The sequence below is a fragment of the Nyctibius grandis genome, chromosome 3, assembly GCF_013368605.1.
Source record: "Nyctibius grandis isolate bNycGra1 chromosome 3, bNycGra1.pri, whole genome shotgun sequence".
Lineage (NCBI taxonomy): Eukaryota > Metazoa > Chordata > Aves > Nyctibiiformes > Nyctibiidae > Nyctibius > Nyctibius grandis.
The window spans coordinates 16,215,625-16,232,575 of NC_090660.1; the positions used below are offsets into that span (position 1 = coordinate 16,215,625).

The 16,951-nt window shown below is 40.4% G+C and overlaps 1 protein-coding gene across 1 annotated transcript in view; it reads left to right on the plus strand.

Annotated features, from left to right (window-relative positions):
* DUSP22 (dual specificity phosphatase 22) overlaps positions 1-16,951 on the plus strand; it is a 44,884-nt gene that overhangs the window by 9,817 nt on the left and 18,116 nt on the right. Inside the window, exon 3 of the mRNA XM_068397123.1 lies at positions 4,995-5,077. Within this exon, the coding sequence (XP_068253224.1) occupies positions 4,995-5,077 (83 nt within the window). The remainder of the gene's footprint in view (positions 1-4,994; positions 5,078-16,951) is intronic.

Here is a 16,951-nt window from a genome sequence, read left to right on the forward strand (position 1 = left end):
AACAGCACATGAAAATTGTGGTATGTTCCTGAGAGAGTGTATTTGAGATTGCACAGCTAGAGGGCAGAAAAATTCAAGAAGAACCACAGATGTCCATACAAAGTACCAAGACTCAGTTTGGTCTGAAAGCCCAGAAGGAAACAGAGCTCTTTGGCTTCTTCAGTGAAAGTTAATGAGGAGTTATTGCTTTGCAAATGGGAGGGCAGGGGGCTAAGAGAGAAAAATGAGGGAAGAGAAAGAGGAAGTTAACTCTGCCCAGAGAAGCCCCCTCCCTGGCAGTGTTCAAGGCCAGGTTGGATGGGGCTTTGAGCAACCTGGTCTAGTGGAAGGTGTCCCTGCCCATGGCAGGGGGGTTGGAACTAGACGATCTTTAAGGTCCCTTCCAACCCGTACCATTCTGTGACATGATTCCCACCTCTGGTTTGGGGGAAATTTTGGGTTGTTCCAGTTGTACCTTACAGATGAAATTCAATCCTCTCAAAAGACAAAGAGTTTATTGTGGGATTGCATGCCCATGTGTCTTCTGCACTGGAAATTTGATGTCCCTTGAAAGGCACCTGTGCTCACAATGAAAATAGGTGCTTTGTTCCTTAAGAGACTGATACGACAGGGCTTTTTAGCCTGTTTTGCTGCACAAATAGAAAAAATACCATTTCTTCTGAGAGAAGATTCTAAATGGGTGCTTGTTTGGTTCCAAACTGAAAGGTGTAGCAGTAGCAAGCACCAGAGACTCAAGAGTGTTTCTACCTAGAATATTAAAGACTTTGTGTCCTTCCCTGCTTGTAATCATATTGGGAAGATTCAGGTTTTTCCAATGGAATATTTGGGGGCTTTTTGATTTGAAGGGGAAAGCCACAATATGCGGTTTAATTTCCCCCCCAAAGAGTTCAGTGTTACTGTGGATGAGCTGGAGAGTCTTGGGAAAGTTTCTCTGCCCTTCCCGTTACTAAGTGTGTAAAAAAGGCAGTGCCCACCAAGTGGTTCTGCTGTGTTTCTAGATCCAATTAATTCCTGTTATCAGCTGCTTATTTTTTGGGGGGGAAAAGTTCCCTTTTCTAAGGCATTATTTCAGGTACTGAAAACAGGAGAGGGTGAAGATACCATTGCGCTTTTCAGGTTCATCTTTTGAAGGAAGACATTTTATAGGTACTCTCATTAAAGAGTACTGGACCCTTTTCCCCACTTTTCTCACTTTCCAAAAAGGTCCTTCTGAGAGGCTGGGACAAAATATGTATTAGAGCATCGTCTGAAGTGGGGACAGGAGATGTGGAGTTTTTGTTCATGTGCTTAGTTTCTGTGTGTGTGTGTGTCTCTTGGAACAAAGCTCTCCTGATGGGAAGCCATTCTCAGTAATAGCTCTTAGTGCTCTGAACCACTGGAGAGGAGGTTCTCCTTCAGGTGTCTATCTCTAGTTCTCTCCAAAGCAGAAAATAAAGTGTAGACAAAAAGTTGCTTTATTTAAAAAAAAAAAAAGTCTGATGATGATGAAACCGTAGGCTCTATACATCTGCAGATTGAGACTGAATACTGTTGTATGTACAGGGCTGACTTGCCTTCTCTAGGCACTTACCTTGTTTTTGTATACATAACCTAAAATTTTATACTGAAAACTTAATACTTACTAGTTTACTGTGTTACAGGAGCATGTCTGTCTTTTCAGACTAACAACAGTCAGAAATGTGGGCTTTGGAGGAGGAAGAAGGGAGGATGTCTATAATTTGGGATAGCTGGCTAATGGGAGGAAAGGTGACAAAATTAAAATAAACTTAAACTAATCTCACTTATTTTGTGGAGACATTTAATCTTCTAAATTCACAAGTGAGTTGCAGTTAAATGTTGCAGATCAGGCCCATATCACTGTAACGCCTTTTTTCCCTCGTTCCTGGCAGTATGCTGTTGTATTTTGTTGTTAGCGATAGAGGTGGAAAAGATTCTACAGCTGTTTCTTCCCGTCTAGCTCTACAAAGGGAGAAATCTTTATTCCTCACCTTGCATCTCTATGGAGATACTAAAATATTAAAGTAAGAGAGAATGGTTATATATACGTTTGAGACTTCATCACCCCAGTACTGGAGTTCTTCAGTCATTGATGTGTCTTAATTGGAGTGGTTGGAGCTGTATTGTCTCCCTTTTGCACATGGGGGATGGAAGCACAATGTGCTAGGTGAGCTGCTCCCCAGCCACACAGTAAGGCTTCCCAGAGCTGCAGGGAAACAAATTCTGACCCCCCCACCCCACAGCCTGGTCCCATTTTGATGACTTTGCCATTGCTTTCGCAATTAAGTGTTTGCAGCTCTCTGCCATATGAGTAGAGGCTAAACTAGGAGTCATAGAATGAAATTGAAGAAGCTAAATATAGGCATGGGAGGGAGAGAGGAAGACTTTCCCAGTGTGAATTGTGTCCTTTTGTGTGAGGAGAGAGTTTCCTGAAGGCTTTACTCAAAAATCCACATGAGAAGCGTTTCACTGTGTGAAACAGAATATTAGGTAACCTACTATGAAGAAGAATACCATATCTGAGGGACCCTTTAGGGATGCACAAGATGGACTCTGATAGGTTTCTTTCATCTTTAAATTTGGAAATAGGGTGTTTCATGCTGTGATATCAAAATGTGAGCCTGTATGTGATTGTACAGCACTGTACAACTACTTTACTGTAAAGAAGTTAGAATTGCTGTGGTAATGGTAATTCTTCTGGCTTTTAGCGGTCCTTTACATAACCCCTTAATTTTTTTTTTTGTAATTTATGGTATGAGACCATGAGTGACAGGATATCTCATCTGTACTGATGTTTAAATAGCTTTGTCTGTAGTATCTGTAGAGACTTATGGCAGGTGCCAGGGGAACCAGGGGAATTTCCCCTTTGTAAACTGTTTAAAGTTTAGATACAGATAATACAGTCGTTGGCTGGGAAGCTTTTTCTTCTCTGCTTTTGTGATTTGAATGCTTGTTTCCTAAATATATGGAGGACCTGCTGGTTACCCTGGGATGTAGGTCTAGGATAGCCATTTCCAGCTTGTTTCTAGGAATATCTGAAATCTCACTGTCTTACTGTATAGTTTTGATTTGTTGAAATTTTTTTAGCCTAAGTCCTTGGTTAACTGAAGAACTAAAATCTTTCAGTCCTTTTGAGTTGTACTGTGTCCATTAGGCCTTTCAGAATGATTCAAAGCAGTCAACATTTAACTTGGATCATGCCTCCATTTAAAGCTGTTTGCCTTGTGTGGCAACGCATTTCTTACCACGTGGGTCATACTGATAATTAGAGATTGGGGTCTTGTTTTGCTAGGTATGCATTAGCACCATGAGTTCCAGCCAGCAGCCTCTGAAATCTGCCCTTAGCCTTCGGAGAACAGAAAACAGTGAGTTTTAGGGACACTTAGGCTGGCTTCTGGGCTTCCAAACCCTTGCCTGCTTAGGTGTTCTCTGAGGAATCAAGACTGTCCTATAAACTGTTAAAAAATCTGAAGGTCAAGTGGATTAGAAGACCTCTTCTGGCAAACGTTAGTTTCTTTGAAATGCTCGCTCTGAGATTTTTAGGAAATTTTAATTGTGCTGTGAAGCTAGACCTTAGTTCTGTTTTGGATGGAATTTGTGTTAATTCTCTCCTGAAGGATTAGGCATCTGTGTTGATTGTGCAGGCTTGACCAGTAGCAAGTGAAATCAATGCAGTTTTGACTCTTCTCTCCATTTTATTAGCCTTAGAGAAGCTTTCATAATTAGAGTAGGTTTAAATTTTGTTGCCTGTTACTATGCTCACGTGGATCTTGTCTATGGGGCAGTATAATTAAATGTTCAATTCCTCTTTTTCATGTAGAAAAGGCATTGAAACTTTATAGTAGAGTGGAATAAGATGAAGCAAGAGATGCTAATTGAACTATTGCACGTACATAAAGAATGTACAGGTGATGCTATTGTTATTTTTGTACCTAGAGAGAGCCAGTTTGAAACCTTTGTGGTCAGTGCTCTTTTTTTTTGTGTGCAGCCAGGCTAATGTGAACAGATTGTACGGGCAGATTTGGAAGGCAGGTGTTCACATCACAAAACCACTGCTGTAATTGCCATGGTGTGCTGTGCCATTCTCAAATGAAAAGGTCAGAAGTAAATGGACACAAAACTAACTTTTACCTGTATTAGTGGTTCTTTGAGGTAATTTTCTGGCATGCTAATCATTTAGTATGAGGAAAGTTGCTCAATGATGGCAGATAATCTATTTTACGTTCTTTCTCATAGAAACAAACATATGCTTTTGCAATATCTAGCATCAAATTTTCAGTCGCCCCAGTTTGCTTTCCAGTTTTGAATGTTTGAAACCCCTTGGTTACAGGTCTAGGAACCACCTTTTCATAACTGCACTTCCTTGCTGTAGCGTTTTGCTTTTTCTTATGTTCGATATCTTTATCATCTCATTCTCTCTTCAGACTTAACATTATGGTATGTGTTGCCTAAATGCACATTTTTCCCTACTAGTCCACAGGAAGTAAGAATCTGTTTATCATTTTGGCTTACCCGTTAATACCTCAATTCAAGTGATACGGTTGGCTTCACTTCTCAGACCTGGATATCACAAGGTCTATCTCCCAAGTGAAAATACATCTCCTGAAGGGGGATTTGTGGGTAGAGAGGAGGTAAGCTATTTCTTGTACAGCTCTGACTGCTTGTTCAGATGGCCATCACCTGCACACATGCATACACAGACTTATATTTCAGATGCAAAATACATGAAACTTCTGACTGAAGAACACATTCCTGAGTCACTTAAGCTTGTTCTTTATATAGTATATAATTTGTTTTGGAGTTATAAGTGTGTGTTCCCGTTACCCACTCTGATGATGGTGTTCTAGAACAGCTGCATTTGGGGTTTTGCTTTACTTTATGAAGCTTCAAAAAGAAATGTACCAATGATAAGTGATTTTCAACATGCACAATGGAAAGGGGAGTGGGCTATTTCAAGAGATTAAAGAAATTATCTTCCTTTTTTCCTTTTATTGCAGATGCCCGAGATGTAGAGCAGTTGAGTAAGAATAACATTACGCACATTCTTTCAATCCATGACAGTGCCCGTCCTATGCTCGAGGTAAGAGGTGTGGGGGACTCCATGGTAAATCCTTACTTTGCAGTTGACTGTTATAGTCATCTTGGGGTTAATGTCTTGTTCTGTACAATTGGCATTTTGAGACCGATTTTCTTGTAGAAAAGTTTGACAGCTGTAGTTTTGGGATCCAGTCACAGATTTTTGTTGTTGCTGCAGTTATAACAACAAGCAATCTAACTGTCAGAGGAAGAGAATTACAGTGTCAATCAATATAGCACAATAATGGGATTTAATTTAATAATTAAATTATTAATTATAAAAATTATTAATTTCATTTATAATTTAATTTAATAGTAATTTAATTATTAATTATATAGTAAAGGTAAGTTTCCTTCTGTGTGGAGTTCAAGCATCACATAAACAACAACATTCCTTCTCCCCCTTCCCCACTACCAGCCATCCTTTGTACTTGGGCCCCTTCTTGAATCTTTATAGCAGATGATTGTGTAAGAGGTTTGCAGTCCTTTTCCAGGTAAAATAGCCTTATTTAGGCTTGGGGTGTGGGAGGAACCACTGCTCCCTCATATAATACATCTAGTATAGCAGAGCATCTGTAGGTCTCCAACACTTTAACATGAAGTAGTATTCCCCATTTTCCTGAAAGGAAGCTGATCTGAAGAGCTGAAATGACTTGACTTGCTGTGTCATCTTGAGTAGTGAAAGAGCTGGGACTAGGCTGCAGGTCTCCTGTGTTGGACTGTTGTGCTTTTTTCTTTACACCAGCATACCTTGGCAGGAGGGGAGTTTGGCTGGGCTTTGCTACACCTTAAAATCCTGCTCTTTGATTTATGTTTGGAACTGTTGTCCCCTTAAATTTGTTTGTTCCTTCCCTGCATTCCACTTTTCATGAAATATGGCAAAATAATAGGTAAGGCAGTTGCTGCTGTTACCCCTCAGATGCTGCTGGAAATTTCTGCTTTTCATTCTCTTAATGTAAAACATCTCTAGTGCATTCAGTCCTTAAAGTACAGAATTCTCACCTCTCCCAGGCAAGTCAATAGGTAAGCTGAACAAAAGGTATCCGTAGTATGTCACGATTCAAACTAAAATCACGTTAATGGTGAATTCAGGGCTGACTTTGAACTTAGAAGTGTGCTGAAGCAGAGCTTTAGCTGTTGACTTTGCTTATTAAGTCTGAAACATACTGAATGTCAAGAGTGCTCTTAGTTGAAGAGATAAACAGTTGTACTGAGTAAGGGAGATTTAATGCTTCCTCTAGGGTGCTGTTCTCTAAAATGAATAGAAGCTTGCTTTGTTTTATTATCATGATTAGAAAAGTAGGAAGACTAATTATGGCACAGATCAGCTGCAGCTTCAGGCCAGTGTTTCTTGTGGTGGTGGTAGTTTTGGCAGCCCACATGCCACCTCCTCACTTGTGGTGCATCTGTTTGTGAGGCTGCATGGTAAATAGATCTGTGAGGTTTTGTGGGTTAAATATACCCAAGTCACCATTTCTTCCTCTAGCTACCCCACAAAAGACACATTTACCCAGATCTGTTCCCAATCTGGTTCACAATAGTGTCTCAAAAGTTACAGTGGCATGGGAACAAGTAGTGGTTGGTTGAGAATGGACTTGCTTCATTCACCCCTGCTTCTAAAAGAAGTCTTTCTCCAACTGTGCCTTCTATTTTCTCAGCATGCAATATACTCCTTTATGTGCTGGTGGCCTGGAAAACAACTGTTAAAACTTCTCCCCAGTTCTTAAAGTAATGTAAGGATTGGAAGTTTGGGAGCTGAGCTGATTCTTAATTACTTTATCATTCATGGTCTTACTGTGGTGCTTGTGTGCAACTAAATGCTTGTTTAGGAACAAGGGCCTAGAAAACGTCTCTTAGGTTGTGTTACTTCCTTTGTTATTTACATCTTTACCAGGTTGTAGGTAGATTTGTTTACAGCTTGTGTATCCACATTGTGCTTGGGGCTTGTTCTCAAGTCCAGTGAATTTGAATGGGAACGCTTTCCCTATGCGTCTCCCGCTTCTCCCTCAGATTTCACTCGTGGAAAGTGAGGGCTTACATTTGTGTCCAGAAATTCATTTGATGTTATTCAGACCTTTAAACATGGAATTGCAGTGATATGAGAATCTTTTTTCCTGAGATTCCCTGTTTGTGTGTGTATTTATGTGAACACTGATCATCTGTAAAAAGCTGCCTTTTCTTGAACTGCAGTAGTTGCATTTGTCTTTTGCTAACAATATTTTATCTCAAGTATTTCCTAGTCAACCTATAGGAAATGCTACAAATAATTAAACTAAACTTTCTGTGCAAGCTGTGAAAGGTAAGTGCTTTTAGACATCGAAAACTCTAGTAGTGTTGTAGTAACATGTTATCAAAGAGAATTTGGCCTTTTTTGGCTGTCTGTGGAACAAACGAATATGGATGCATACCTTAGCTCTCTAAGAGGTCACAGATTACCCACATCTTGCTTGTCAGATTTTGAAGTTTCAATAGTGACTGTTTTGATGCAATAATACTTCTGATACAGCACTTAAAGCTGATGTTGGTGGGTAGAGAATGAAAATGACCAAATCTGGCTTTGGTCAAGAATGCAATACTCAAGAAATAAAAGCAAACATGAGTGTATGTGGTGAAAACCAACTTGCTACAGATTGTAAAATTATTTTCCACTGTAGTAACTTATGGCATTGCCCCCTCTCTGTGATGTTACAGAGCATTTTTACTTGATTGTTTAAAATACTCACAGTACCTTTTAAAAAGTGTGCTTTCCTCTGTGCTTTATATACTGCAGTATTTGGATACATGTTACTTTAGTTCTGTGTAAGTTGGTAAGCTATTAGAAAATGGTTGAAGAGTTTCACGAGAAAGTATTATATTGGTTTAGGTCTTATAGTGTATGCCTGTTGAGAAATAAATTTAAAAAACCTCAGTGTTTTTGTACTGAAATTTGGTTTCAGACATTATCCCAACGATCATTTACAAACCCTCATGGATGTCTGATTTATGGGTGTCTCGTAATCAAAGTTTGGCTTTAGGAAGTTATTGCATACTTTCAAGCTGGAATAAGGGGAAGAGTAGGTTTAAAAATCAATTGGATTCTAAAACTTTTTATATCTTTAGACATTGGCAGTGTGCATTAAGTACAAGACACAGAATTGTTTTGTAAGGCTTCGAGTGATTCAGACTGGAACGAATTTGCCAAAATCTGGCCTGAACTATCTTGCAGTATTGCCCATTAGTTCTTTTTGTATGAACTGTTTCAAGGAAATTTGTCCTCTAATAAAACCAAGCCTGAAATTAATTTATATTTAGAGAGCATCCTAAGCTATTGTTCCAATGAAGCACACCATTGTTATATAGGATTTTAACCACTTAGGTAAGCATCTCGTAGTTTAAAAATGCAGGTTTATAACTCTGTCACAAAAAACTATAGGTAACTGGTGGCATGTCCGAGAGAAAGGACTGCATGCTGTATGGAACAAGGTTTGTTGTTTCAGGTGTACGGAAGTCACCCCCTAAGAGTGGTGTCCAACATCATCATGTGTGTGCCCGTAGAGACGCAGAGGCAATAGCCTTGGTGAATCAAGTTGGCTCCTCCAGAGCACTTTGGACGGCTGCCCATGGAACACTCACAGATGTTTTATAAATCCACACAAAAGCCATATACAGAGGAGAATAATTAGGTTTCTTGCCACCTGCTTTCTAATCTATTTCTCAGCTAGTTCAGGTTTTAAAATCTCTGTTCAGAATGTGAGAGATACTGAAAGGCTAATGGGGAAACATATCTCAGAGTGTGCTTTAAATAATAGTGTATCTGTTGGATCTATCCAACAGGTTGTCATCTGTCTGTGCTTCTGCAAGGCCTTTGACACAGTCCCCCACAACATCCTTTTCTCTAAATTGAAGAGATACTGATTTGATGGATGGACTGTTTGGTGGATGAGGAATTGGTTGGATGGTTGCATCCAGAGGGTAGTGGTCAAGGGCTCAATGTCTAGATGGAGATCAGTGATGAGTGGTGTCCCTCAAGGATCCATATTGGGACCAGTACTGTTTAATATCTTCATCAGATGACATAGACAGTGGGATCGAGTGAACCCCCAGCAAGTTTACAGATGACACCAAGCTGAATGGTGTGGTTAATGTGCCTGAGGGAGAGGATGCCATTCAGAAGGACCTGGACAAGCTTGAGAAGCGAGTGCCTGTGAACCTCGTGAGGTTCAACAAGGCCAAGTGCAAGGTCCTGGACCTGGGTCGGGGCAACCCTCAGTATCAATACAGCCTGGGGGGATGAAGGGATTGAGAGCAGCCCTGCGGAAGAGGACTTGGGGGTACTGGTGGATGAAAAGCTGTACATGAGCCAGCACTGTGCGCTTGCAGCCCAGAAAGCCAACCATATCCCGTGCTACATCAACAGAAGCGTGGCCAGCAGGTCGAGGGAGGTGATTCGGCCCCTCTGCTCTGTGCTGGTGAGACCCCACCTGGAGTACCGTGTCCAGCTCTGGGGTCCTCAGCACAGGAGAGACATGGACCTGTTGGAGCAGGTCCAGAGGAGGGCCACAAAAATCATCAGAGGGATGGAGCACCTCTCCTGTGAGGAAAGGCTGAGAGAGTTGAGCTTGTTCAGCCTGGAGAAGAGAAGGCTCTGGGTAGACCTTATTGCGGCCTTTCCATACTTAAAGGGGGCTTATAATAAAAATGGGGTCAGACTTTTTAGTAGGGCCTGTTGTGACAGGACAAGGGGTAATGGTTTTAAACTAAAAGAGGGTAGACTTAGACTAGATATAAGGAAGAAATTCTTTACAATGAGGGTGGTGAAACACTGGAACAGGTTGCTCAGAGAGGTGGTAGATGCCCCATCCCTGGAAACATTCAAGGTCAGGTTGGATGGGGCTCTCAGCAACATGATCTGGTTGAAGATGTCCCTGCTTACTCCAGGGGGGTTGGACTAGATGACCTTTAAAGGTCCCTTCCAACCCAAACTATTCAATGATTCTAGGATCTCTTGGTAGAAGTCTCATTTTAAAGCTAGGACAAATAGCTGTGGGGTTGGAGACCAAAAGGCCCGAGGTCTGACTGTTGTGATATCCATATATTCTAACCAAGCTGGTGTGGTCAGTCAGAACCCACAGAGAATGTGGAAGCACTCTTAATGAATCCTGAGCACTTCTTCCCCCTGTTGCTTTAAAGGGCACCAGCTGAGTGTTACTCTACTGCATTAGATCTGGAGTCTAATAATTAATTTTGTGCCAGTTGATCTAAGTGAAGTAAGTAAAGGCAAATCTTGGTAATCTTGCCAGGAGAATCTGGTTGCAGGTCCATTGAAGCTAATAGTGTTTCTCTGTGGATTTTCCAGGTGTTTGACTCTGTTCTGGGGGATGTTACATGGAGATGAATGTGGGTCCAAACCAAACAGGGTGTTGATGTGGACTGTGCAGCTGCTTGAAAACAGCTGCATCTCATTCTGGAAAGCGTGTGATGTGGTGAATAGTCACGTCCAAGCAGCTGAACTTGCAGCATCCTTAATCCTCTCTTACCATTTCTCCTGCTGTCCCCCCAACCACATACACTTAAATACTGGCAAAAGCAAGAATGCTTCCTCTCCTGCATTGGGCAGGGATGGCTGTGTGTAATGCAGGAAGGAGTACAGCGTGAGTCCTGGGGGAGGAAGGAGTGCTAGAAGTTCTTTTGGTCAGACAGTCACTCAAGCCATGTCCCAGAGAGGTGTTATCTGCAAAGAGGCAGGGATGGATAGACATTCCATGGGTCCTCATGTGGAGAACCCACCTCAGAGAACAGCATGGTATGTGTGGCTGGCAAATGACATCACGCAGGTTCAGACTGGAAGTAAGCAAGGCTTTAGTCGTGAGGGTGAGTAATTGCTGAAATACATTGCCAGAGGCAACAGTAGGTTTCCTCGCGTGCTCTGTTTCTGTGTGGAAGTTTATTCAGGTAAGGCTGGCTTACAGAGGTCTTTGAGCTTTACACTTTACAGCCAGAGCATTTCACAGTCCTTGGTCCATCTGAGACGCTTTGAGGTGCCAGTTGTGGTGACTGTTGTGTGCATTGTAGACACCTGTCCATCAATCAGGAAATGGACTGAAACTCCCAGCTTCTTTCACACGGTCCACCGCACATTTCTCAGTTACTAGTAATTTTGCTGTTGCTCTTGACCTGCACCAGAGGTTTGATCTAGTAAATGTATGAATCCTGTTACCAGTTGCCTGTGGTTGTGGACTCCTTTGGCATTATTTATAGCATTATCATGGTCAGACTGACCACTGCTGCATTGCAGGAAGCTCTGTATGCTGCACTTGTCTTGGAGACATTGTAACGATCACAGTAATGTAGACCTTAAATCAACAAGAGTTTACCTGGGTAGTCCTGTACTGTCCTCTGCCACAAAAGCTTTCTGTTGTTCACTCTGTTTATGACAAATTGCATCAAGAGCAGGCTTTTGCATGTGTACTGCTTCTATGTGCATGTCAGTTTTCTTTCTGTTTTCTGTTGCTGCAGAATTTGTTTTGTTTTTATTTTTAGTGTGTTGTTTTTGCAGATGAGGAAAGAGTGTATCAGTATATGTGATAGTTTCAATTAAAGTAATTCGGATGAAGGATAAGTGAATGAAATCCCAACAAAACCTGCACAATTTTTTGGATTGAGACATATTATCATCTCTGCTCAGTACCAAAGCTGTTGTAAGTTTTAAACATCTCCATTTCATGTGAATAGCTGATCAGTGTCCCTGTGGTACTCATGTACCAGATGGTTCTGTTTCAGGTCTTACCACATGTGGGATTTCTTCCCGAAACAAAAAGAGTGATCTTCAAGCACGTATGGAATTTTTTGAATATTGCAATAATGTCTTCTGGTTGCTGAAAAAATATCTGTGATGCCTATGAAACATTTGATCTACTTTTTCCTCTAACTTTCTTAAAATATTAGCTTTATAGATTGTGGTTTTCCCCCCTCATTCTGCATAGTTAACCAGAGGACCCGCAGAGGACATTTATTTATTTTTTCTTTGTATTCTGATGCCATTAACAATATCATCTTAATCTGGTACATGCTATCTCCAGAGCAGTGGTTTTCCTCCCCATTTTCCTGAATTGTTGACTAAATAAGTGTTGATAGGGTAGGTGGGTGGAGGGGTGGGGAAGGCGGAGAAGAGCAAATTGCTGAATGAGCTAAGCATCTTTCTTGTCCAGTCTAGTAGCTTGTGCAGCCAGCACAACTTAAACGAACTGTATCTTTGAAAGTGAAAAACTTCACAGGCCAGGTCATTTTATAAAGAATTTCAGGTTTGGTTTTTTTTTCCTTGCAAATTTTAAGATTTTAATCGGAGTAGAAATAGGGTTTCAAATACTCAGTATCAAAGAACTGAGTATTTGAACTGAAAGGGAAGGGCACACCTAAAAAAATCTGTGCTGATCTTTTAGAACAATCTTTCATACTCCCTGACTAAACAGTGAAATGTATTAATAGAGTACAGGCAACAAAAAGATGCTGTAACTGGAACAGAACCAGTAAGTGTGAGGAATAGAAGTTGTAGAAAAATAAGGATGGTACTGAGAAGCTGTATAACTTCTCTGCACCAGTTTTATTTATGCTGAATACTGTGATATACCTGTTTTATAAAGTGTTAAGTATGAGAAAGTTGCAGCTGGGGAAATAGCAAGAGGAAGTGCTGGATCAAGTTTATGAATGAAAAAAAAGTGTATGGCTGGCTGGTAAATCCAGACCTTTGGAGGAAAGTGAAGAGCTGAATGACTGCACACCTATCAAAAACTGAGAAATGTCTCTGAGATAAATGGTCATAGCCTGCAGACCTAGTGTAGATAATGCATTCGTATCAGCTTGCATTGAGATCTGGAGTCTCGTTCCATATTTTTTAAGCCTGACTGGATGTTGTGAATCTTAATGCAGTTTTAGCTGGGCATGATAGTCTTGCATGTTTACAGATGATCTTTAGACTACACATGTGCAGTTTTTTAGAAAAGGAAAGCAAACTAAGCTGTAAAGGAACTGAACTGGCATCTCTGGCACAATGCAAGTAACCTGCTTAGCATAGTTTGTGGATAGTATTTTTGCAGCTATTCTGGTTTCTGCTATAGAAACCTATCCTATCTGCTCTTAGCACTTAATGTGATGAGGTTTACTATGGGGGAGCTTTTACTGAAGCTTTGAAGGGGAATAGCCTCATCTCCTTTTAGTTTTCTAATTCTTTCTTTCCATCACCAGTTTGTGGAAACTTCTTTCTCTAATGGTTGCACATTCTGGACTGACTTCATTTTTTGTGTGTGTGTGTGTATAACAGGGATTACCCTGTGCTAAAACAAAAGAAAAAAATCCTGTGTCATGCCCCAAGCTCCCCCACTGATAACTCTGGAAGTGCTGAAAGCTGCCTTAATGCTTTCTTCTTTGGTTCTGTAATCCAAAGGAATATCCTCACACAGACAACAGTCCAGAAAGCATTTGTTTGGACTCAAAAGCCTGTCACTGCTCAACACAAAATAACTAAATAGGGAAGTATTGGGAAACCAATCAGCCCTACTTTATTAAAAAAAAAAAGCATATGCTAATTCTGGACAGATGCTGCTCAGCAAGTGAGAACCGCCAGTCTATTAAAACTGCGTTACGATACTGGATAGCATACAGAAGTCTTGAGCTGTAGGAGGCCATTCGTATATGAAAATTGTGTCTTGATGACATGATGAGAGAAGTCCCTGCTGGGCATTGCTGGGCAACATGTTCTCTGCACAGGCTCTGCTGTCTTTGGTATCCAGCCCAAAGACTTATGGGAACTATTAAAGGGGAAGATGACAAGACAGCCTTCAAAATCAGAGTTGCTAATATCATATTGCAAGGTCATTGTTGTTGTATAAAGATCAGCTCTGCAAATTAATAATTTAGTCAAGTCAAACTGTTGCATTTCCATCTATAGCACTCAGCTGTTATATCACCAGTGTTGGAAGCTGTCAATTTTCAGCCTTTGTGTTACTATCAAGAGGAAGTATACAAGCACTTCTTCTAATAAAAAAACTTAACTTTCTTCTATGATGTTTCAATGCCTTTTCATGGTAAGGGTTTCCCCTTATGAGATGTTTCAGAAGACCGTGCTGAGCAAAATAGCTACCATTTTTCTTTCGGGTGTAGTTGCACCAGAAGATTCTCTCTAGTTTGAAGTAATGCCCTCTAGTTTGAAGTAATGCCCTGTCTGGCATTTGCTCTGCTTGTGAAGTTGGGAGCTCTGACTAATTTTTCAAAAATTCCATTGGTAGCCCACTAAGAAGCCTCCAAGAGACTTCCACAAAGAGGCTTTTAAAGTGCGTCAGGCCATACCTTCTTCATGAGGTACCCTTGGCAGAAGCTGCTGTGGTGATGCGCTAAATTAGTTCCCTGTTTGAATTGCTCAGCACGCACTAGCTGTGTCAGGGGAAGCACGTTCCTGTAGTGGCAGATGGCAGGGAGGAGAAGATGAGGACCATCTGAAGCTTTCAATGGAGAGCTGTTTGCAGGAGAGATGTTTAGACCAGTAAACGCCTGGTGTTTCTCATTGCTTGGATACAGTGTTGACCAGGACAGAGCAAATGCTCTGACTCGCTCTGTGCAGAGGAGATGATGTGGAGGAGTGTGTTAATCCATGCTTGTAATGTGAGCATGTTCCAGAGGTGTAGTGATCATGTTCCATCATTCCCTGAAAGAAAGAGGCGGGTGGGATGTATTGTTTTATTTATGAGACGCTGAGATCCCCTTAGGGGTTCAGGGACCAAGTGTGATAGGTAGTGCTCAGATGTTAGATATGCCCTGACATGCCTGGGGGCTTGAATACATCATCTAGTCAAGGCCAACTAACAGGGTCCTTCCTCTCAGCTGAAGTATGTAGTCCTGTAAATATTCTTGGTGTGTCCTAAAGGAGATAAGCCACAATTCAGTATAAACTCATTAGTGTTTTCTCCCACCTTGCATTCCTCCAGGTGAGCCAGGTTAGAATTGGAATTCAGGGTTAGAATTAGAAATAATATGTGCAGCTCTTTGTGCAAGTAAAGTAAAATCCTTAGCTCTTCAACACTTCCCTCTTAAAATTTTAGAAAGGGTGATAGAGAGAAAAGATGGGGAAGGAGGGCTTTAACAGGGCACTTTATATTTGTGATTGGCACATTCCAGCCTTAATGATATGGACTTTTCAAAAGTGTCACTGAGACTACTTCCTAAGAAAACCGTGAACAAATATTGCAAAAAACCCCATGACTTGTAAAAACTACTGTATTATTCAATATAACACAAACCAAATGTATAAATTCTATTGCAGGAGCATTCCACTTTCTGTTGTTCATATTCTTCATGTAATTTCAATTTCATTTATAATATTTTTCAAAACCAAACCCGAGTGTGTTGTTCACTAAAGTCAATTAGTGGTTGTTTTTTGCTGAAACACAAATGTATTTTCTGAGTCATTAATAAAATCAGCACCAATGGTGATTGCTACAGAAAGTAACTGAAAGGACAAACAAACGGTTGAACGGTTTTCAGTTTAGCAGGTTCAGTTTGGTGCATTACTGGACAAAACCCTTGATAAACTCTTGTAGGTTTGGCTTGAGGAAGCTTTGTGCTGGCTGTTTCCCAGTTTAGCTTTTTTGCTGAAATGCACCTAAACAAAAATAAGTCCTCCTGCCCTCATCTGTTGATGTGACGACTCAAATTAACACATGGTTTTTGACTAACCTGAAAGAACTTGCCAGGTGCTGGAGGTTTTCTATTTGCATCTGGGTTCACAAATTTAAGTTTAGGGGTTTAGGTTTAAAAAAAATTTCTTGGAAGTCGTTTATGGTACCTTTACATAAATTTAAATAGAGAGGTTTAATGCTAAAAATACAACCCTGCTCTTTTTGAACTTTTTTGTTTTTACAACCCCTTCCCCCCACCCCCTGCCCTTCGAGACAAAAATCTTGTAATTTGAGGTTCTTTCCCCCTCTCCTTGCCTTTTAACATCAGAAGTTCTAGATTTAGGTTTCCAGTGCTAACTAGAACCTCAGAAATGTATATACAGCAGTGGCGGGGACAATGTTCTGAAGAACATCTGTAAAAAACATTACTTGGAAAACCCACTAAATGTGAAATAATGAGTAGCATTTTTAGTCCTTCCTCTTATTCTCATGCATATTGTTTTGCTAGAGTACTTTTAGATAAAAATCACTGGACAGTTTTCTTTCATGGATAAACTGTATATTAGTATGATTTAGGGTGTAAACAAATTGAGCATCATTCTTAATGACTTCAGAACATCATTGATCATTACAAAGGAGCAAACATCCATATAGGTGCTGCATTTGTCTCACAGTACTTTTTGCACCTTACCCTGTTTGGAGTCAAAATTATTCTTGGTATCGTGCAATTAAATTTGTGCGTGCTCTTTAGAGATCCTATTCTCAATCACTGACCCGTTATCTGACATGTAGCACTTGTAGATGTGTCATTTTGCTACTGCAAAATTCTACATGTTCTACTAAAAAAACCCAAATGCCAGTTTTTACAAGTTTAGTTAAAATGAAACTGGAGTTTTTTAAAGAGATTATAGGTAAGTAGAATAGAAACAGAGTGTTCCTTAAACTGGACTGTCACATTTCCTGTGCACTTCATGAAATCCTGGATTTAATAACAAAGATTTAATTATCTTTTTTAAAAGCTAATGATATTAGGAAAGTGTGGTTCTATAGCCTTACTGGCTTTTCCAAATGTGAGATAACTGTTCAGTTTCCAGTCTAGTAGACTGACCTCTAAAATAGTTAGAAATTTGAAAATGACTGCAATTCCGTGAGCACCTTATTAACTGTGGTGTAAAACCTCTGCATATATATGTGTGCTCCTAAACCTTTTTGGTTTTAATACGTAGATATTA